Source organism: Passer domesticus, chromosome 3 (genome assembly GCF_036417665.1).
Source record: "Passer domesticus isolate bPasDom1 chromosome 3, bPasDom1.hap1, whole genome shotgun sequence".
NCBI lineage: Eukaryota > Metazoa > Chordata > Aves > Passeriformes > Passeridae > Passer > Passer domesticus.
In genome coordinates, this window is record NC_087476.1 from 46541853 (window position 1) to 46564480 (window position 22628).

The 22628-nt window shown below is 36.8% G+C and overlaps 1 protein-coding gene across 3 annotated transcripts in view; it reads right to left on the minus strand.

Moving 5' to 3' along the window:
* Window positions 1-22628, minus strand: part of REV3L (REV3 like, DNA directed polymerase zeta catalytic subunit) — a 112405-nt gene that overhangs the window by 57935 nt on the left and 31842 nt on the right. For all 3 annotated transcript variants that reach the window (XR_010358598.1, XM_064412942.1, XM_064412941.1), the window contains exons 2-5: window positions 11899-12088; window positions 10442-10516; window positions 8847-9007; window positions 4765-4861 (exon numbers count right to left, since the gene is read on the minus strand). Coding sequence is in view for 2 of the 3 variants with exons in the window: in XM_064412942.1 (XP_064269012.1) it covers window positions 4765-4861; window positions 8847-9007; window positions 10442-10516; window positions 11899-12088 (523 nt within the window). In the remaining variant the exon portion in view is untranslated. The remainder of the gene's footprint in view (window positions 1-4764; window positions 4862-8846; window positions 9008-10441; window positions 10517-11898; window positions 12089-22628) is intronic.

A 22628-nucleotide genomic window follows, 5' to 3' on the forward strand; every position in this document is an offset into this window, starting at 1 on the left:
CAAAGCCCTTAAGAACCTTGAAGAATAATCAATAAGGTCAGTATCTTAATTCACCAATTAATTTAATTACAGCCTTAAGAAACAAGTTTTGTAATGATCCCATCTAAGTTATTTGTAACATTAAACTGAGCATAAGAGACAAAAACTAACTTCATGAAGTATCTGAAAGGTATTCAACTGTGCTGAAAAGGACTCTAAAATTTCACATCATAATTTTCCATGCTTTGCTCATGGCAGAAAACATGTCCTTGTTTTCAGGATGTTGAAGTGACTTAAATAATGTGCACATTATATTAAAAAATCTAACAGCTAAATAAAAACATGCACAGACTGACAAGCGAGAAAAGCAATTATGACAGTCACAAGCCTAGCAAAAATCTGCAATATTACATATCTGCTAGACTGTGCAGAAGTGTTATTTGTCAGATCTCTCCACTTCCATATAAACTAGTGTCTAATAGCAAATCTAGGATTTAAAAAAATAAAGTGTCTCTCAAAAGCATTCTACCAATCATTCTGCTTTTAACACATCATGTCCAAGTGGCAGACTTGACTGGCAGATACTCTAAGTCTGATGTTTACCAGAAAAGTTTTCTCAACGGAACTCACAGAAGTGTTCCATCATTTATTATCAGCTGCCTGAATGGGATAACAAAATGTGTCTCATGTCCAGAACTCCTGATGTCAAAAACTGTTGGACAGCACTACCAAGTTCAGGTGACTGCTGCCCATTTTAGGGTAGGCTTTGTAGGTTTCAGTGCAATAACACTGCCAAGTATTATACCTAAAAGCCTTACAGGGACTCCCGGGCACTCGAAATTTTAGGCATTTGTCTACTTGATAACAGAATCATTCTAGAATTATATTTTAAAAAATGTCTCTGACTTAATACAGTGCACTTATAGCAGTGAATCAATAATTTGGAGATTTGCCTGGAGCAAAACAGGACGTGGCTGGGCTGAATGCTGTTCTTGATAAGTGGCTGAGTAGCAAGGTGCTCTCTAGCATGAAAGAGGGAGTTCAGTCATCAAGATAATTTGACATAGTTCTCAAATGTTTTTTGAAATAAGGAACCATCACTAGTATTTACTCAGCAAAATGCTGCTTATGTTATACATGTGACTTTTAAATTTTGCATATTACCTTCCAGGTATCCAGAATTGTATTTCAGCCAAGTGATATACTGTGTTCCAAAGTCAAGAAATGCCAAATCACTGTCGCTGCTTGCTTAAACAGGAGAACTTGTTAACTGCCACTTACAGCAAAGACTAGGCAGATACATGTTGGACTATTCCTAAAATGTATTCTTAATGTACACAAAGGATAATGAGTCCAAACAGACATCCCAGTCACTAAGAATACAAGACAGGCCTAGAAATTTTGTGGTCTCAAACAACATTTGACTGTCTTTTCCCCTTTTGTTTTTTCTGGACAGAACAAGTAATAACTTAAGCATACAGCTGAAAGGTAGGGAAAGATATATGCAATCTTCATATCTGATAATAAAGGACAAGGAAAGAAATTTAGAAGTTCAGTGATATTTAGAATAAACTCCAAATGCTACTGAAAATAGCAGTCAAGTGGTAAAATTACAGTAAGTAAAAAAATTTTGCTAAACAATTCACAAAAGAGTTAAACATCTCAACTTGAACTGGATAGAACTTGAAGAGGACTAGATAATAAAGTGAGGGGACTGGGCAGGTATTGCACATGAAACTAAAAATGAATACAGCTGTTGATATGTAAGTATGTTGGGAATACAGAAGATACTTTGTTAAGAAAAAAGAAAGGAAGAAAGGCAGCTTTACAGCTATTGAGTAATGCTGTAGCCTGCAAAAATAGAAACAGTTGAGTCACAATCATTTCAGGAAACAATTAAAAAAGTTTCCTTGGATAGGTATCTCATACTGTCTGGGTCAGATTTATCCTCAGTAAGGCTGATCATGACAATTATAGATCCATTAAACCAACCTAGAAGCAAATTTTCAGAATTTGAAAGGAAATGGAAGTAGGAAGGCAACATGAAAGTGGCACTGCAGTATGGGTTTGATTACAGGAACACTGTTTTAACTTGATGACTCCCATAAATAATCCAGGAGAAATTTTAACAGGCAAATAATTTTGTGTAGATACAGAACAGAGTAAAATCAGGACTGGAAAAGTTTAGATTTGTTGCTTTGCTATGGCATGTATGTCCTACAGCATGGGGAAGACAGTCATGCCAGAACACCCTTAATAAAAAAATTAATTTTCTAGACAAAAGAACGTTTAACACAGTATCAAATGTAAACAATTTCAGTTGCAGGAATCATAAATGAGTTCCTAATTTATGAAAGCATTTTAAGAGCTAACTAAATGTGAAATTCCTCTTGGTTATATAAAAAGGACAGAGTGTTGATACAAAATATGTAGAACTGAGTATAGACCAGTTTCTGTGACTGAGGTTACTACTTCACATCTCACTAATACAGCAGTGTAGTAATGAAATATCCTGATAAGGCAAGCCAGTAGACATGTTGGATACATAACCAGATCATAGTATCAGAAAACAAAAGCAGGGTAACTGAAAAGTAGAATAATAGAAACAGGATGAGAAGAGAAACGTTTTGTACTAATAAATCCTAAAATGCACACAAGCCGAATTGGCAAGACAAATGAAACTGTAAAGTGTATTGAGAACTACCATTATCATGGCACATGGTGTACAGAGAATTTATGTGGCATATTATGTAGTATTCAGGCTTTATGTTCAATAAATAAATTCCTGATGGTAGAAGTACAGCAAACAAATACCAGGGAAATGGACAGCCTTGGTATTTTCCCCATCATTGCTAATGTCCCACTTCTGGAACACATGAGTGCTGAAGAAAGACTGGCATGAGTGAGGTGCTGCACCCCTGGCTCTACACATGGAAGCATGGAAGGAGAAGGAAAGAAGACTTGTGGTTAGAGCCATGAGGAGGCATCCTTGGCTCCTGCTCTGCTGAGCTCATCCCTCTCTGGTGCTGACAGCCAGGAGGTATTACTCTGTTTTCTGTTTATCTGCCTTCCCCAGACCTGTGTAAAGTAACATCAGATAATCCTGGCCTAACTTATGATCCAACATTTAATTTTTACGTAAAGCTTGCAGAACCAAGCATAAAAACAGTTGAAATGGACTGTGAATGAAATATGCAGCCAAAAAGAAGAAACAGCCCAAGAACAACTGCACACAAAGTGACCAGAAGTCAGATGAATGCTGTTGCAAAATTCCCTTGAAGTAGTTAAAGAATCAGAAAACCAGATGTAATCAACACAAGCTCATGTTTTTGCATGCTAGATAAACCTAAAGTATGGCTTAATACACACATTTTCTACTGGGGAAGCAAATTTTCCCAGTACATAACACTAGCAGGAAGTGTGGCATATTGACCCCAATAAGCTCTTCAGAGAAGAATGACAGGATCCACCCAAAGGCTGAGAAGATTATTAGATGACAGAAGCACCTGCCAATCATTAGCAAATAGCTTAAAGAATAAACTTGCTGTAGATAAACTATATAAATCAGTAGCTTCTTATCAGTAGCTTCAGGTACTGCGAGTTTCTCTCCCCTCCCCAACTCTGGCCACAATATACCCAAAATTCCAAAAATATTTCATTTTCTTACAGAAGTAAAAGGATTACAGATTACAAATTGTAGAGCAGAAATCCCTAGGAAAAAGGAAAAGCATGGGAGACAGAGATGAAAATTCTAAGCTGAGTTTCTTATGTAGCTACCATTTCAAATGGACAAACCGAAATTCTCTGATAACACACTATTCATAGAATCAGAGTCATTGAGGTTGGAGAAGTCCTCTACGATCATCAAGTCCAACTATTAATCTAACAGTGCTAAATCATGTCTCCAAAGCACCACTTCCATGTATTTTTTTAACACTTCCAGGAGATTCCACCACTTCCTGGGCAGTCTATTCCAATACTTGACCACCCCTTCAGTGAAGTAATATTCAGTCTAAACCTCCCCTGGTACTTTTATTGTTTACTATTTTAATTATTGTAAATTAATGTAAATAATAACAATAATTAATAATTATTATAATTATTGTTGTTGTCATTATTATTTATTACTCCCCTTTCATCAGGCCATTTTATTTTGTCCTCCCACTGGTTACCTGGGAGAAAAGACTGACCCTCACCTGGATAAAACCTCCTTTCAAGCAGTCAGAGAGAACAATAAAGTCAGCCCTGAGCCTCCTTTCCTCCAGGCTAAACGCCCCAGCTCCCTCAGCTGCTCCTCACAGGACTTGTGCCCCAGACCCTTCACCAGCTTCACTGCCCTTCTCTGGACTCGCTCCAGCCCCTCAATATCCTTCTGGAACTGAGGGGCCCAAAACCAAACTGAGATTCGAGATGTGGCCTCACCAGTGAGGTCACATTAGTTAAGGATGATTACAAAAATACAGTCTGTGAACTGATGTGTAAATAATCTCTGTAACTATTAAGCTTGCTTAACTCTTCATCAAAGTCATCATTCCAAAACCCAGAAAGTAGAATTTTGCCCATTATTTCCCAACTGGATTTTTAGAACCATAAACGACAAAGCATCGGGTGACCAAGACTATACAGAGAAACTAAATAATGATAATTTGTGTCACATAATCACTTTTTTTTTTTAACATGTAAAACATGTAAGGGTCCTTTAAATGAGAGACTGGAACTCTATAACATGCATGTTAATGTATACAGGAACACACAGCACACAACAGAAAAACCTGGGATGCTGACCTTGGTATTTCATCTTCTTCCCATTCAGTGAAAGATACGTTGCTTGAATTTTCTGGCAAATGAGTTCTATGATGTTTACTTACACCTGATGTGTCACCTAGAGCAAAAGTCGAATGAGAAATCAATTAATTTATGTGGCAGTATTTTTTACAAATACCATTATATAAGGGCATTTATTATTTAATATTACCAGTCCACCTGCTCCTAAAGGATTAATAGCACTGCATGGTATCATCTTCGCCCATTAACTATGTTATCACATAAATTACCTAATTTTCTTTCTAACATATAGACATGTTCATACAAAAAAGAAAAATACACTTCCAACACAGTATTTGAACGACATTTGTTACATTCCAGTCATATTTTAGCCTGAATTCAATCTTCTCTTATTTGTTAAAATTTCAAAATAAATCATACAGTCTGATGTAAACTTCAGAATTTCCTGGGTCCACAGTTCAAATCCCAATGGAAATTAGAAGCCAAAGAAAACACTACTTCACACTTTTCCTTTTTTTTATTTGTGAGCGGGAAGGGAATATACAACACATTCCAGATACAATGGTAGTAGCAGTGAATGGAAACCTGCAATGAAGGCAGATGTTGTCTGACCTACAAATAAAGAAAACACTCTAAGTTTGCTCAGAGGTCTCCAGGTAAGGAAGTGTGCTCCAAAGTCATGCTGGTGAAGTCCTCTCTGAAGAATTCCTACCTCCCTTGAGGTCTCCACCTCATTTTTCAGAGAAAGGAAAAACAATATACACAGGATATGGCACAAGAAAGAAAAAGTCCCAGGCTCCAGGAATGGAGCTGGAGTGAGGTAGAATGGGAGAAGACTGAAAATTACACAGTCTCCCACTTCTACCTGAAAGACCAGACTGAACCTTGAATTTTCTCAGCCATGTTGGTGTCACGCACTAGCAGTTTTCTGGTATTAAATTTACCTTTCAGCCATAGCAAACACTACTGTATTTGTTCAAGTTACACTAATTAACTTAATTGTCAGAAGTCTTCAGTAATTTAAAGTTTACTAGAACATGTATTTTTGTTCTACAAATTTTGCAATAGTCTTGTCCATGTTAATTCCACTACTTGGAATATTAGGTTTAGGGATACCTCATGTAGCAAACCCCCCTAAGTTACTACAGAACTAATTGGCAGGCACCACTCCATGCCAAAAGAACCTTAGAAGCCACAAACAGAAGCAAGCAGGCTTAATTCCATACATTCCAGACCAAGCTTACTGCACACAGACTAGGTTCCTGCAAACCCTGCCCCTGCTTCACACTCCAAAGTGTACAGGCATGGCACAAAGATGTGGCACTCAAGTGGGGTGAAAAGCCACTCTTGTGCTCATGCAGAGCCAGCTCACGTTTCAGCCACACCTGTGCTGGAACGGTCCATGCACTGCGATCCCTAAGCAGGTGATTCTGGAAAGACAACACAAAATATCTGATCCCATTTGCACAGATCCAGCTCAAACCTAGCACACCTTACTGTCTGGGCTGCTCAAAAGTGATGACTTGTCCTGGCCAGCTTGTCCAGAAAGAAATACAGCCATGTTTTTACTGTGTGGCACATCAGCTAATTCTCCATATTAAAATGTAAGCTGACTATGCATGGAAACAACTCTCATTATTTTTCATTTACAACTTGATTATTTTAAGTTGATGAAATGGGACTGAATAGTTGTATATTTTAACAGAAAATACATCTCACAGCAGCTATGCCAGATTAGGCCAACTAGTAAAATATATACAATTATTTCTAAAAATTATATGCATTTCAAATACTACACCACAGCAATTTCAGTGCATTATTCCCTACCATTGCTGTTTTCATATATTTCTAATAATTGAGGCTCAAATTCCTGTATTGGTTTGTTTCTTCAGTAGAGTTAATCACAGGAATAGGAATTTAAGGACACTCAATATTCCCTTTCTCTTGATATAAAGATCTTTAAAGACAGCAGCAATGGCACATCAAGGTCTTACAGAGTCATATTACAGAAGCAGATTCAGCTACTCAAAATAAAAGTTTTGCAACAGTTACAGTGGCATGTGGTGCATGAATGAACAGGCAGCCTTCTTCACAGCCCATAAAGACAAGGAGTTGAGGAAATGAACTGCTGCACCTTCTGGATACAAGCTGATGAAGGCAGAATATTCTTGCTACAAGAAATCTGCATGTTGACCTCTCTCAGCCTTCAAAAAGAGAGACTTATCTCAGTGAGAAAAATACCACTATGAACAGGCTCCTGAGGCTGCTTGCTTACACTGACAAACATGTTAATTGCCAGACTCATTTTTGTATCATCTGCAAGGGAAGTAAGGTAAGTGTTTGCTGCACATCTTTTGGCAAAGGCTTTTACTGCTGTCTAAGAAACAATGTTTGGTCTGGCCTGTGTGACTCAGCTGTACCTGACTGAAAGGAAACTCCCCCAACACAGAGGCTGAGGAACAGACAGGTAAAGTGTGCCAGGTGCAAGCAGAGGCTGTGCTTCTACACCACTCCAACAGCCTGAGCTCAGACAGGGCTGCTGTACAAGGACAGGCTCTTCACAGCAGTGCCTCTGTAAGGCTGCACCAGGGACAAACCATTTGCTGCTCGGCTGCTGTGCCAGGAGCAATAGACAGTGATCCTGTGCCAGGGGACTCCAACAGACTGAGGCAGACCACTGATGCATGTGTGATGGGGAGCCTGCAAGGCAGAATGAATGTTCCTAGGAGCACTGCAGTCAGATAAGAGTCATTTTTTTCCTTTTATTTTATTGGATTCTTCCCCTATATAAGAATAGTTTAAGTCCAGTTGTCTCAGCCCACGCTCCTCTTCCACCCCCTTGTTCCCATTCAAGACTTAGGTCTCTCATCCTTAAATAAATCATGAAGGAGAATATAAACAGAAGAAGAATATAAACATCATGTTTTTCATCTATCATCTGAAAGATGGGGAAAAAAAAGAGCTATGGAAAAAGAATAGAAGCAACTATTTGATACAATCACATTGCATGTTTCCAGAGGCTGATCTGAATATCTGGAAGACTAAAGGTACCTGACTGTATTTCCTCAGGACTGAAGATCCTGAAGATGCTCTGTCCATGGCAGAGCTTTTGCTTTCCTACAGTTCTGACACCAGCAAAAAGTGTGGCCTATTGTTGGGTGCGAAAAGAGTATTTTCCTTTAAACAAGAATTAGTTATAAAACTCCATGGGCTAATAGATTGCTATCTGAACATACATACAAAAAAAATAAGGAGGAAATTCAGCACGATTTTTGCTCTGCCTTTTTACAGAAAGACATTTCACCATTCCTTTCAACTTTTGCTTTAGCTGTAGGAACAATTATGATTTAAGTAAACAATACTTATTTTACTAAACACTACATACCAAAGGCATACTTTTCCTACTGTTATCTCTCCTTTATAATGAAGAATTTAGAAGAATTAGGGATGTTTTCACCAAACTTAATTTTTATGTCAGTGGTATATCTGAAACGCCAAATTAATTTCTTAAAATGCTTCCTTTGCTCACAAACTAATAATTCAAATTTTACCTTAGAGGAAATGACTTCAGCACAAACAGAAGCATTTTATTTAAGAACATTGACTGTCATCAGAGCAAAATCATTAGCCATAATTTTGTGAAGACACTACTGCAACAAAAAAAAAAAGAATTTGAACTGATGTAAGAATCAAAACCATAAAAAAAGTAAGCAACAGTATTATTATGCTATCTTTCATGTCAATTCTTCAACTAAATATCAACAATTTTTCATCTTCTAGAAAAGAGGTGTGGTCATCTTGTGAAATGGTCACAGCTGCACTGCTGACAGAATACAGGTTTCTTGGTACACAGCATCTCATTTTGGGAAGCAGGCTCTTCCTCAATCCCCACACAGAGGCATAAAAAGCAAAAAAGCTACATATGGACTTTGTTTTGACACAGAAAGCAAACTTCAGGGAAACAACACAATACTCATTCAGCCAAAATAAAGCAAAAGCTTGACAGCTAGTGACATCTTGTACAAAATGGTAGTTTTTAGCCTTCAAAACAATTATTTGGTCTTAAGAAATAAACACCTTACCTTTTCTCCTTGCTTTTCTGAATTTGACAGCAGCCAGGTTTATTAAATTCATTCCATATAAATTGTAGTCTATAAAGAGTTGGAGGAGGTAGGGAATATGGGCTTCATGAGGCTGGTAAGATTTGTTCATTATGGCTCCACCTTGCAGAAGCTCACAAACTCTAAAAGACAAATTAGGACATAAATAAAAAATTATTTCAGCACAACAATATTGACATTTGACTTTATCAAAATATAGAATACTTATTGACATTTGACATTTGCCTCAGTTATATTTTTAACTTAAGAACTGTGTTTTCACAGATGAACAAAAATGATCTCTGTAAATAATGATACAATATTTGTGTGTTAGTTGCAAAGGAGATTTTAATCTTTCAGCTAAAAAACCATGAAACTCTCTGAAAAAAATCCTACAATATTCTATTCCTGCAAGTGATCCAAAAGCCACTATAGGCCATGGAAATCTTTCTAGAGAACTGTGACAGCTGTATGACTACCCAGCAGTAATAAGTTTGAAAGTCTCTCTAATTCTCCTTGACATATATATCATATAATGATATATATGTCCTTCATGGCTTTCAAGCTACATACTGTACAATCAGAAGCAGTATTTTAAAACTCTGCAGAAGGACAATGCCTCTCTTTTAAACAGCTACACATTAAAAAATAATTGCAAGTATTTGGAGACTATAAACTGGTACAGTAAGTTTATCTCAAATTAACAGTATATAACAAAGAATAGCATTAAGCATTTCTAAATGCAACAAACTGGGATTAAAAATAAAGTTTTATACCGAAAAAAGAAAGGAATAATTTAAGTGAAATGCCAGTCCTTATTTGGATAGGAGCAATTCAAACATGAGAAACTTCAAATTTTGAAACAACTGTCCTGTCATCCATTAATACAAAAATTTTATCATGCAAAATTTCACCTGCCTAGAAGAAAAATCAGACAATCCTGTCTTATGATTATGTATTAGACCTTTAAAAAAAAAAAGTTACAGTATGTAACAGCACACTGTAACAGTATGCAATCAAGATATTTCAGTTTATGCTTGGGAAATAATTCCTCCTTATTTATTCCTGAATTTACTGCAGCTACTCTGACAATAAGATTGAAATCAACAGCACTTTCATACAGCAGAACCTTATTTTATTGAGAAATAGGGAACCTGTCTAATGACAAAAGCTATTCAGTTTTCTAAGTAAATCTCAAATTTAGTAATTTTTACTGGAATTAAAACCTACCAAAATTTACTTCATAACAGATGAAATGAAGCCGTATCAAAGACAGCTACATTATTTTCCTTAAGAGTTACAGGAAAAGTAAGCTGATGCAAATTTGTTCAAATGTTCACAAGTTACATCACAGAACAACTAAAGGCAAGTATGTTTTGGTATTGCTTTCCTAACATTCTACTGCTTTAAAAGATTATTGGTGTGTTTAAAATTGGTAAATTTTAAAGTGTTTTGAACACCATGAGACAATAATTTTGGAGATTTTGTTAAGTTCCTGGTGAATCTTGCTTCAAACCGGACTTTTAAATTCAAGATATAAGGAAATCAGACAGAACTTTGTACTTCCACATCCTTACCTTTTTACCATTGCAGGATTGTAAAGATAAATCTTCATAAACTGTCTCTCCTTTTCATGGTAACCATAAAAAGGCCTGAAGAGAAAGGAATAAAAGCAAAAAGCTAGCCAGTTATGCTGTGGCATTTATTCAATGACATTTTAGTATAAGGACTGTTAAATAAGCATGTCTATCTACCCAGGTGAAGATGAAGATGTATTTAATTTAGCTCTTTCCCATTAGCCTCGTATGTAAGCAAACAAAACACCTGAAACACTCTTATGCTGCTTTGAAGCAATGAGCAGCTGACTTTCAGTAATGACTGTTCTGAAATTCTAAGGCAAGAGAGGTGAAAAAGAGGCAGGTTCTCCTAATTTCTACCTATTCTTTTCTCACTTATTCAAGGAAAGATTGTCATCAATAGTTTACTCTGCCCAGCTTTCACTATGGAGATGAACAGCTATACTACAATTTATATAGTTCTCACAAAAAGAACAATATAAAGAAATTTGGTAGGTGACCTTCTTTGTTACTGTAAAACATCAGAAAGCTCTGATTGAAAATAAAAACAAGTTATTGCAGCCACTTTATTCACAATATCTAGAAGCCACGAAAACTGGCTGGGAACAGAAATATTATCTTTCTACACTTAAACAATTAGAAAGAATGTATTTCAGAAATGCATGAAAAAAGCAAATAAAACCTAGTGTTGCACAACATTGAAAATTAGCACTTACATTGTTTTGAAGATGAAAAACTGAATGCATGTATCTCGATTACCAGATTATCCAGGATATTTTCCTATTACTCCTTATGATTTGGCTTATTTTTGAACCCTTGGTTATTCAAATTAAATAAATATTAACTAAATAATCCTTAAAATGCTAACATTCAATACAGAAAGCTACATCAAATAAAACACAATGGTCATCTTGACAGATTAGTAAATGTATGTTTAAGAGCCTCTACTTCCTGGCCTGTGCTGCTGTAAGAATCAGACACATAAACATGACTTGAGAGTCTCTGTGAGGGCAATTTTACATGAACCAAAAAGAAAAAAAAAAAAAAAAAAAGAGAAAAAGAACACCCAGAATCAGGCTCCGAGAAGACATGCCTGATCTCAGGGAACCTAGAATAATCCAGAGAGGTACAAAAAGCTGCATGGAAAGTACAGCTCTGACAGCAGAGACAGAAAAAGCCCAGGAGAACAGATTTTGCAAAATTATAGACACATAGATACAATTTATGAAAATATGGTTGTGTCAAGAAAGTTTTTTGGGAAAACCTGTTAACTATGTTAAGGTCAAAGCAAGTGAGAAGAGTAATTTAGAAGTTGTACAGCCCTGTATGAAGACATACATGGGCAGGGAATGAAAAAGGATTAGCACTGCAATCACCCAAGTCCAAGTGTTTCTATATAGTTCCAACTGCAAAAAACTATTCAAAAACAACCAAAACTCCTGTCAGGTCATACTTACATTCCAGACACTAATGATACTTTGAAAACATGTTGAACACTAGAAGATGGATTGCCTAAAGCCACATTGAGTGCTCTGTCAATGCTGAACGCCACTTGACGAAGGTAGCATTCTGGGTGCTGTCCAAAACCATCGTATGGTACATAGAGGTAAGGAAAGATACCATGCAAGTGGAGACAAGTCTTCTGACCTAAAAATAAAAGGTAAACATTTATTTTCTAATGTCTACTTTTTCTTTTTCTAAGTAGTTGCTACATTTTTTCGTATTACTTTTAGGTTCTTCAGACAGGACAAATTTATGGCGCAAGTGCAGGTGTGTTTCAAACAAAAGATACTAATGTGGAGCAGCTCTCACACTTGATTCATTGACAAAACCAAAACAGAACAGATGTGCTTATGTGACATATGCATGATTACACCTGTGTAACAACAGAATTCACTACTATTTATTTTCTTTATAGAAATAACACAACATCTCTCTAAGAATAACTTTGCATACTGAATAAATGTTGGATGCTTAACAGTTTCTCAGACTTTATGAAAAGTTCTCAGTAGCAATCACACAATCTCTCAGAAATTAAAAAGAACATCCAGAGCACCTATGAGAGCACTCAGTATTCTAGTTATTAGGGCTTAAGTTGGGATGTGGAAAAAATACCAGGCAACTTTCAACTTCTAAAATCTGTAGATCCCTCGGAGATTTCTACTGCATCTGCAAATCTCTAGCTAACACACTTCTCAGCATTAGCTTCCCTGAGTCTGCAGCAAGAGCAGAGTGAAAGGACCATGAAAATATTTGTGCTAGATCACAGTTTGAACTTCTCACTCACACAAGGCAGTACAGCAATATGGACTGGCACCTCCCAAACCCACCACATTTTTGAGGGGGGTAATCTCAACTACAATGCATGTTATCTGCTCTTTTCTCACCACAATGCAACAAAGCATGCATTTGGCGGCATCCACCTGCCACCTTTTCAGTCCTCAAAATCATTCATGACTTCTCACTGCCCAGTGAAAAACTTTCACAGGAAAATACTGTAAGCATGTGTTGCTGATTAACAACCACCACCACAATGACAGGCAGCACATATCCCTTTGCATTTTGTTTGGATGAACTCCCTGCATGAGGACAGCAAAACTGGCTGTGCTTTCATCACCCAGGAGATGAATGCTACAAAAAGGGAACACAACTTCACTGGTCCACGAAACCAATGAAAAAAACCTCCAAAAGTCCACTCTTTCAAACTGAGGTTATTTCTCAGCTGGTGGAGCTTGCCTGAAGTTGGCACCCAGTGAAGACAGCTTATGTCCATTAAAGAGCAGCAACACCAAGACCTTCAGACTGAGGATACCTACAAATCTGTGAAAAGCATGCCCAAGAACCCCACTAACAGCACATATTTTTTTGCCTTTTTTTTTAAACTGGGGTCAGATGTATTGTTCTTCAATTATGTTTAGAAGTAAAGTCATTGCTCAAAAAAATGGTACTACAAGTCCATTTTCCAAGGTAAATTTTATTCTTCTTGCAAGTCAACTCCATCAAGTCTCCTCATTCACATTGAAATACAATATGTATTCATAATGCTGAAGTCATCATCTATGAATTCTGCCTATGTCTTTAAAATATTTCAGAATAAAATTCTTATTTATGTACCATGTTTTTCAAACAATAACTCATTAAGGGGAAACTAAAGAAACTAAGAACTATGGGTTTGAGGGTTTTTTTAAAAACAAAAATAAAGGAAAGTAAAAACTTGATATGGCAGGTAACTTCTTCACCTCTAAGGTGGAAAAAGTTACATAATAATAGTAGCATGTGAACTGAGAGGATTGATTTGTGCAGTGGTAGCAAACTATTTATTTTCTATACCAAGTCACCAACAAATCTGAGTGTATACTGATGGCTGTACTTACGATTGATTTTGCAATAAAGGAGTCCACCATCCAAATATAATTATCAGAAAATTAATAGTTGTTTAAAGTCCTACAGTTTCTCTATTCAAGTTTGGTTGGCTGGGTTTGGGAAGGATTTGTGTTTGGTTTTCTATATTATTTTTGTTGCTAAGCTGGAAACAGTGGGCTGTTGTTGGTTTTTCTAAAATGTATCCCAGGATCATGTTCAGGGGGAAATTCAAACTAGCTCATAAAGTAATTTCTCTGAATGCTTGCTGCAGCTTAAAAAACAAGTGGACAAACCAACTCACCTCAAGCTAAATTTGATATTGGAATACAGACTGAATTTCTGTATACACAGATATACATTACTATCCCCTTATGAATTTCATAAATTCAGGTGTTTGCTTCCTAGACCGTGTCAGTCAGAATCAGTTCTGCACTTATATTTTTTATTTGCACTACTAGCTAGGGACTCCTTTCAAAAGCATGAATTTTTTCATATTTAAAAAATTATCTTGGTTTTAATGGCTGTCCACGTACTCTGAACTGGAGTTAATTTATGATCCCTTAGTTTTTTTATGTCATAATTTATGACAAAATTGCAAAGCACCAGAATAAACAGAACAGTGACAATCTAAACTTCCTGTACTTAAATTCGGGTTCCTTTCAAGTTAAGTAGTTTTTTAACAGTTCTTGCTGAACTGAAAATGTAGTTATACTGTTGAATAAAAAAGAGAACACATACAAAGAAAGTTTCCCTCTATTTCCTTTTGTTCCCTTCCCCTGTACTCCCCTTTATATGCAAAAAAACCCATGAAAAACATTATAGCTTTCGATTGAGCAGAGTCAAATTACCACTGAACTCCAGGGAAATCTTATAGAACACATACCCTGAGTTGCTTTTCATTTTTGATTCTGCCAGGAAGGCAAACAGCTTACTGCTGAGCTAAGACTCCTATTAGGCTAACAACTGTCAAGTTACACGGGTTTACACAGCTACTTACTTTGATCCTTGATTTATTAATTGTGATATTTGGTTATACTGCTATATTTACTTAAAATCTACATTATTAGAAGTCTGACCCTCCTAACTGTTAAGAATAGTCATGTATTTCTATCATTTAGGTAAAATCATCAAAGTGCACCAAATACCATGGTATTGAGTTTGAAGCCCAGCTTGCAGTAATAGCAACCATGGTTTGTACTGACCCATTAAAAATTCTAGTGGAATCTTTCCAACAGAGCCACAAGGAGAAAAAACATCTACCCACTGAGGATTTCAGACTACACTGACCTGCAAATTTACATGAATTAAAAACTTGGCTTGGGAAAAGGTTAATGAGTTTTATGGTTTAAAAATGTCAATCTTGTGTTCCTGTTTCTTTTTGGAGATACAAAGAAACCAATTTGTACCACTAGAATAGCTCTGAGTGCTACAGCACTCACTTATAGTGACCAGAGGTGTTATTTTTACCACTGTTCATCAGTTTCTTCACATCTGTAGAATCAGTGGAAGTGGTGCTCAACAGCAGATTCTACATATGACCACTCTCTGCAGAATTTCTGGATACAAAATTGGCCACTGATAGAACAGGACAGGCAACTGAAATGTTTTCATTTTGTGGCTTCTTCATGGACCAGAAACAATGAGGTCTGCACTGGCTGAATTACCTGAAGATGCAGCACCCCAATATGACTCAAGGAGACCGCTAATTAAAGCACTTACAAGTAAAGCTGAGGCTTAATCGTGAGTCTTTGTAAGGCAGTGAATGAAGTGGTAAATGAAGAAACACAAAAATTGCTGCTATAACTTAGAAAAAAGGCAGTATACAAAACCTTGAGAAATTATGAGATACTCAACTAGCAAACTGGCCATTTTCTCTGAAAAAAGACACTGCTCACTAAACATCAATATAGATTAACAGTAATAATAATAATAATGAATCAATACTTCAAAAATAATACAAATGCAATATTTTCATACAGTATAGAAAGAAAGCCCACCTGCAAATCCCATAGTTCTAAAAGCAAGTGGCATAAATGTTACTGAAGTATTAAAATAAAGCATTTTGCGTACTTGATCCATGAGGGAGATATTAAGAAAGTCAATCTGGCATTTTTTCTGGAAGATGGTTGCCATATACTTTACTATTAGGAGCACATATCAAGCATAATCCTTCAGTTACTTTATAATTTTTACTATTACAAGAAAAATCTTTAGCAACCCTAAGATAGAAAACTTCAATATTATCAGAAGAGAACTGAAACCACAATAATGCAATGGAAAGATACAGGAACTGACGTCTTCTGACCACCAGAATGCTCAGCCATGCAGAATGATCTGGTAGGGATAACACTGACATGAGGTCTATACAGAATGGCTGAAGCTGGAAGGGACCTCTTAAAGTCATCTTGTCCAGTCCCTTGCCCAAGCTTACAAACACCTAATTTCACAGAACAAATTAGAGAATCTGCGAATTATCATTCAATAATTCTCCTTAGAGAAGTGCTTTTTCATAATTTGTAAACATTTACTTTGATTTAAACTTCTAAAAACTTTCTTCCTCGACGATCAAACTGGACAAATTTCTGTACAAAAGAAAAATGTGAACATTATTAATAAGGGAACTTATTTAATTGTCCAGTTCAGGAATAGAGTTTGCAAACAAGACAGAAAAGGAGCACATGAACGTCTATGTATATATTCCAAGAGAAAACAGAAGTCCATCTGCTCTGGATGGAATTCCACACATACATGACTACTTGCTGGCTCACATTCCATCAAGGGGAGAGCTTCTGTAGATACTGTCTCCATTTATTTCCTCCAGAAGACTTACAATCTCATGGGAGAACTGTCTGAACAAAGCATGTAGATGATCACAGAAAGCAATCAGGTTGGCCAAGAATGATTTACCTTGATTGAACCCATTCTGACTACTCTAATTTCCAGTAATGAATGAGAACATGTTCCACAGTTGTGATACAGTTCAACTAACTTTTAATAAATGATACTCAAAGCCATGTAGCTCCTATCCTGTAATTCTTAATTTAGGAACTGTTTACAGAGCCCTCACAAACTGAACTCAATGCTGGAAATATTTTGAATAGACATTTTCTTTAGTATTTCGAAAACAAAACCAAAATCTAAAGCTAGATAAATATGACTTCAGAGAACAGTTCAATGCTGGTCTACATGCAGTCATATTTTGCTGTGATATTTCTGCTACAGAACAAGCTGATCCCATTATAAGAAGCTAAGCAAAGCCATGGGGAGCAATGGTGTGGGAGTAATATAGAGACTACAGCAGCATTTAGAAGCATATCAAAAACCTGAGATTTTAGGAAATTTGGGCTGGGAATTAATAATGCAGATGCAGAAGACAGAAGACAAATGGCTTTTCACACACTTGCAATCTACTAAAAGTACTTTAAGTACAGTTTTGTAAAGTAGGAGGACAAGTATTAGAAGAAGAATGCACACAAACACATCAAGTGTCACTACAGGATGCAGAAAAAGTCAGACAATCATAAGGGATTTATTTCCTTTAACAGCAACAGTAAAGCAAAATAATTAGAAATCAAAAGAGATGACACTACCATCTTCAAAAGAAAATTGGTATTTTCAACTAACTGTTGAACCATTTACATTCAAAATTGCTTGAAGAATGAACTGTGAATAGCGACACCTACAGAGAATTGGAAAACTAACAATCCTGTTGTAAAAACAATTCTAAAAACGAAAATTTTTAAGTGGAATATTATTAGAATGCAATGTCAAAGTAATTTGTTCATGCAATAAAAGTTCCTGTGTCTTCAGCAATCTCACCCTTTCTCCCGGAAGAGGCTTCAGAGAGCAACATCAAGTTGTAACAGGAGTACATCATCTACCCTGCATGGTAGGAACAACACAGACATGTTGTGCACAGTTCAGATGGTGCTTTCAGTCTAAGCTATGTTGCTCACTGGGGTGGGCTTGTCAAGCCTGTATCACTGAATACCATCAGAACTGAGCTACTGAAAAGGCACAGGTCTCAATTACTTTCTAGTGCTAACACAGCCTGTGAATCTGGCCACCATTCCTTCCCTCTGACACAAAGCAAACAAATAACATACACGGACTGGTAAGTAAGGTAATGCTTTGATGAAGACAAATCCCCTTCCTAACAAAACTTGGGAAGATCCTTCCCTCTTATGATTCTTGCTAAGTCGTTCAGAAATCTAAGAGTTCACACTTATAATCTCAAAGAGTTCTTCAGTAGTATATTACATTAATGTAACTTCTTCAATGATTACATAAAACTTTCAATCTTCTCTCAAAGTCATGAAACAAGTCACCATTTTCACAAGGACTGAGAAGAAAGGAAGAACTACACACACTGCAGTCCTGGATACAAGAGAACACTGAATGTCAGAGAAACAAGAATATTGAACTTGGGCCTTACAGCAGCAAGATATCCTCCAAACATAATCAAGAAGAGAGTGCAAAGACCTTATTTGTCATATATTAGATATTTGTGCCAACACTTTCAGTTTTTCCCTAGGGTGTGAGAAAGCAGTTATTTCAGTAACACCTGTAAATGGGACAAAAAAATATTTTTCTTACATTTCTTGAAATCCAAATTGAGTGTTTGGTTCTTTATTTAGCCAGTAACTGTTCCTTGCAACATGTCATACCTCTAATGCTTATGAAGACCAAACCGCCCCACCCCCAAAAAAAGAAACCCAAAAAAACAAACCCCCCAAAAAACCAACAAAAAAACCCCAACAACAACAAAAAAAACCAAAAAAAAACCCCAAAAAAACCCCCAAAACAAAACAAAGACCCCAAACAAACAAAAAAATTCCCACCACCAAGAAAATGAGGCCTTTGACTCACTGCAATTAGATTGTACCTCAGCCTTAATGCAGGGATCCTCAGTGAAGAAAAGCTGGGTTTTTTTGTCTGTAATTTAAAATTGGAAACCTCTGTATAACTAGATGCACATTGGTGTGATACCCCGAGCTGTGGCAGGAAACGAAGATCAAAGAAAAGCAGATCTCTGGGCAGTATGGAGATTTGAGCAAGAAGTCCACAAGCTCCCTTGAATTTGGTATCTTCCAAAGAACAAATTCCCCTCCGATTAAGGTAACATCAAATAAAATTACATTTGAAACACTGATTTTTACTGACATCTCCAACTGACATCCATGCAATTAATTTGCTCACTGACAGCTTTTACATCAAACACAAGTTGTGTTAATAATTTGAAATATTAGGCATAAGAGACCAGGTGGTTTACCAAGTCCTGTCTTCTGCAGTCTAGCAAGCAATGCAACAGTCACACAAAACTGAAGACCATTAGATACTTTGAACTGTGAAGCACCCAAAGAAGAAATAACCTTTGAGACCTCTCAAGCTAGAATATACATTGGGAATTACTGCTGATGGAATGCATCAATGGTAAGTTCCAAAAGCAAGGCTACTATTTTTGTCTTACTGAGAATTTTTAACATATATTTTTTAGTCTAATATGTAAGAGAGGCATTGATTTTTTTAATATATAAACAATGAGCAAACCCCAAGAAAAAGCACAAAAGTTGAAACAGTTTATTTAACACATCAACTCAACAAAAATATTCTGATTATCTCCATAAAACTACCTCCTCTTGACTGGAATTGATTAGGATGGATCTTTTTTGAATCCCTGCTGAGACATTAGAAAACAATCTCAGAAGTACTACTGATAAGCCTAGCCATTTATAGGATGAAAAGGTAAATCATCAGAAAGGAACATCTATTCCCTACTGTTACCACCAAGCAAAAATAACTGAAATATAACTCAAAACATTTATTGTTATGCAGTCCAACTAAAACCAGAAAAGTCCAGATTTGGATGAGGTAATTTAAAAGTATCTCCAGAAATAATGGAGACCAAAGAAGGTAAGCATCTCAAAAAGCAAAGATAAGCTATGTACAAACCATTCTTCAAACTGATGACTGTGAGTTACAAGAAACAGCCATAGTATTTTCTTCTTCTCTTAAGACACACAAGGTGAGGTAAGGTATTCACTTATTAAGGACCCATCCATAAAATGAAACCCATACAAAATATTATTCTTGCTTCCTCTATTGACAGATTATTCATGTAAGCAGCTGGACAGTATCAGTAACTATTTCTAGACTGAGTGTCAAAAATCACGATGAAGCCAGCCAGCTAAAATGAGCTAAAACACACAAAGGAGGCAAATGCAGCTGGCTATAGACTCTAGCTATCATACTGAGCTCTTGGCACTCACAGGCTGGCTGCCCAGTCCAAGCTGCCATTCTGGTAAGAAACACAACCACATGAAAGCAACACAGGCAGACTATGTTAGACCACACTGACCCAAGCATAGCTGAATGGAAAAGAGTGTATTTACTAGTCCCAGGTAAACTGATGAGGTGTGCTTCACCACATCCTGCAAAATATGAAAAAACAAGTCAGTAGTAAAAAGGGGGAGCAGAACAGTCACACAGCTTTTGGTTTCCACTTCCCTCCACAACTGTTCATTAAAGACTGACACTGCCACACAGGTCTATCTTACTGGTCTTTCTTGGTGCAAGTAACACAAGTCACACGTAAATGGAGAATGGTGCACAGATAGATATTCAAAGAAAAAGCTTTTGTGGTAACTGAACTTTCCCTTCTACAGGAGGCTCATCTTCCTATGAAATATACTGCAATGTGTGCACTGCTCCAGCCACGACTCATCTCTCTGTCCTGTGCTACACAAAACCAACTGAAACAATTTTGTTCAACAGGTATTTTTCTGTCAGCTGCAGATCTAGTTGGAGAAAAACCACCATAAATTATCACCAAAAACTTTTTGTAACTCTAAACTGCAGGCAAAATCTCTCTGGCCTTGTGGTAATGTTAACAGTGTTTTCATCAGTATGATCCTTCATAGACACTTTTCAGAAATGTTGACTATAAATTCCTGGACAACACCAAGCTTGTGTAATCTCCCTAAAATTACACACTGTAGAGTATACACATTCTCATGAGTGACATTAGTTTATGCTAACAACTAAATGACATCACGTTCTGATTGTTTTCTCTTTCTGTATTCTTCAAACAGCACTAAATAAGACTATAAACATTTCTTGAAATTTTTTGTTTTGTATTTGCATTGAATTCTCTCACTAGCAGGTAACTGTCCTTTCAGCCCATTCCTTGAGCTGATGAAAGCTAGAGGATGTGCTCCACAAATACAAGCACTGCTCTTAGGCTACCCATAAGCAAATTTGCAACACTTGGTACTTCTTATCACACATATCCTATTATTTCAATAAAGGAATTCTTAACATCTTTTTTTATGTTTTAGGCTTATAATTTTTTTTACAAGCAGCAACTTACTAGGAAGTACTTCCTTACTACAAACACCCTCCAAATTTCTGTGTAAGCTTTTGCAATGACTACGTGGTGTGTGACAGTAATAGCAGAGGACAGACTCTCATGACCCAGGAAATAAACTATGTTCCTAATATCTTGTAACTCTGTGTTCCAGGTTTATGTGGCAAGTGGTTGGCAGAGGAGAGGTTGCTGTGGCAAGAGGCCAGAGGCTGCCCTGTGCAGGATGCAGCCAGACCCAACAGACACACTGCAGAGCAGAGCTGAGTCCCCCAGCCAAGCTGGGGACACTTCTGGGAATGTCTAAGAAAGGGAACACCAGAGTCAGAGGAAAGTGGAGGAGGAACATCTCCATGGAAGAGCAGATATTCCCTGCAGTCTATAGAGGATGCCACAGTGGAGCACAAAGATATTCCTGAAGGAACTGAAGCCCATGGACAGCCCACATCAGAGCAAAAATATGAGGAAAAAGGCAGAGAGACACCATTATGAACTGGCTGCAACCCCCCTCCCATTCTCCATGTGAGCTTGCATGCCAAGGGCACGGTATGTGAGACCACAAACTTGACTAAAATAAAGTAGTCCTACTACCACAGCTTATGTTAAGTGATGTATTGGTATAAACATTGTCTGTTTGTTGTGCTATTTAATACATAATTAAACCATGTGGGAGCCAGTATTATCCTCCACAATAAACACACTTAAAAACATATTAGTGAAAGATATGCCTGTTCATGAATCTTCCAAAAAAGGTTGTGCATGAAGGTGGAGAACATTCAAGACACTTCCATGTGGGGGAGAAACTACAGCAAGCAGACAGAAAGATAACATGCTCTAGATCCACTGAAGCTTTTTAAGTTGCGATTGCACATACCTCAAATCCTTATTATAGTTTTTCCTAGAGATTCTCATGACAGGATCCTTCAAGCAGCTACACAAGGAAAACAATTTTCATGTGGTAACAGCAGCACTAGGTGTGCCATGAACCCATCCTCAGCCAAACTCAATTCTATAATGCAGTTACAGAGGAAGCAGTTCCATACCTCACTTAGAGAAACCATATTCTTGAAAACTGGTGGCCTGAATCCTGATTTATCTAACAGAATTGTAAATCCTGAGCAATTTGGAGGTTTGTATCACACACATACACAAAAATGTTACCAGCCCCTTTTCGTTCATATAATTTTTAACCTTCAGTCCAATTTAGCAGTTGTCCAATAATTATACTTATCATCGACAGATACTCAGGATTAACTTGAGAGGTATCGTGCAAGTGCAAATACAACAGTTTTAAACAGTGGAAACAACAGCAACATTAGAAAAAAATCAGATTACAGCACTTTCCAGTATTTTTTAAAATTGTTTTCCTTCACACTAAAGAATCACACTACAGTAATGTTTTATTTTATTTTGCCTGTCAATATATTAGCCTCCTTGCTTTACAAAAGACATACCAGGGTA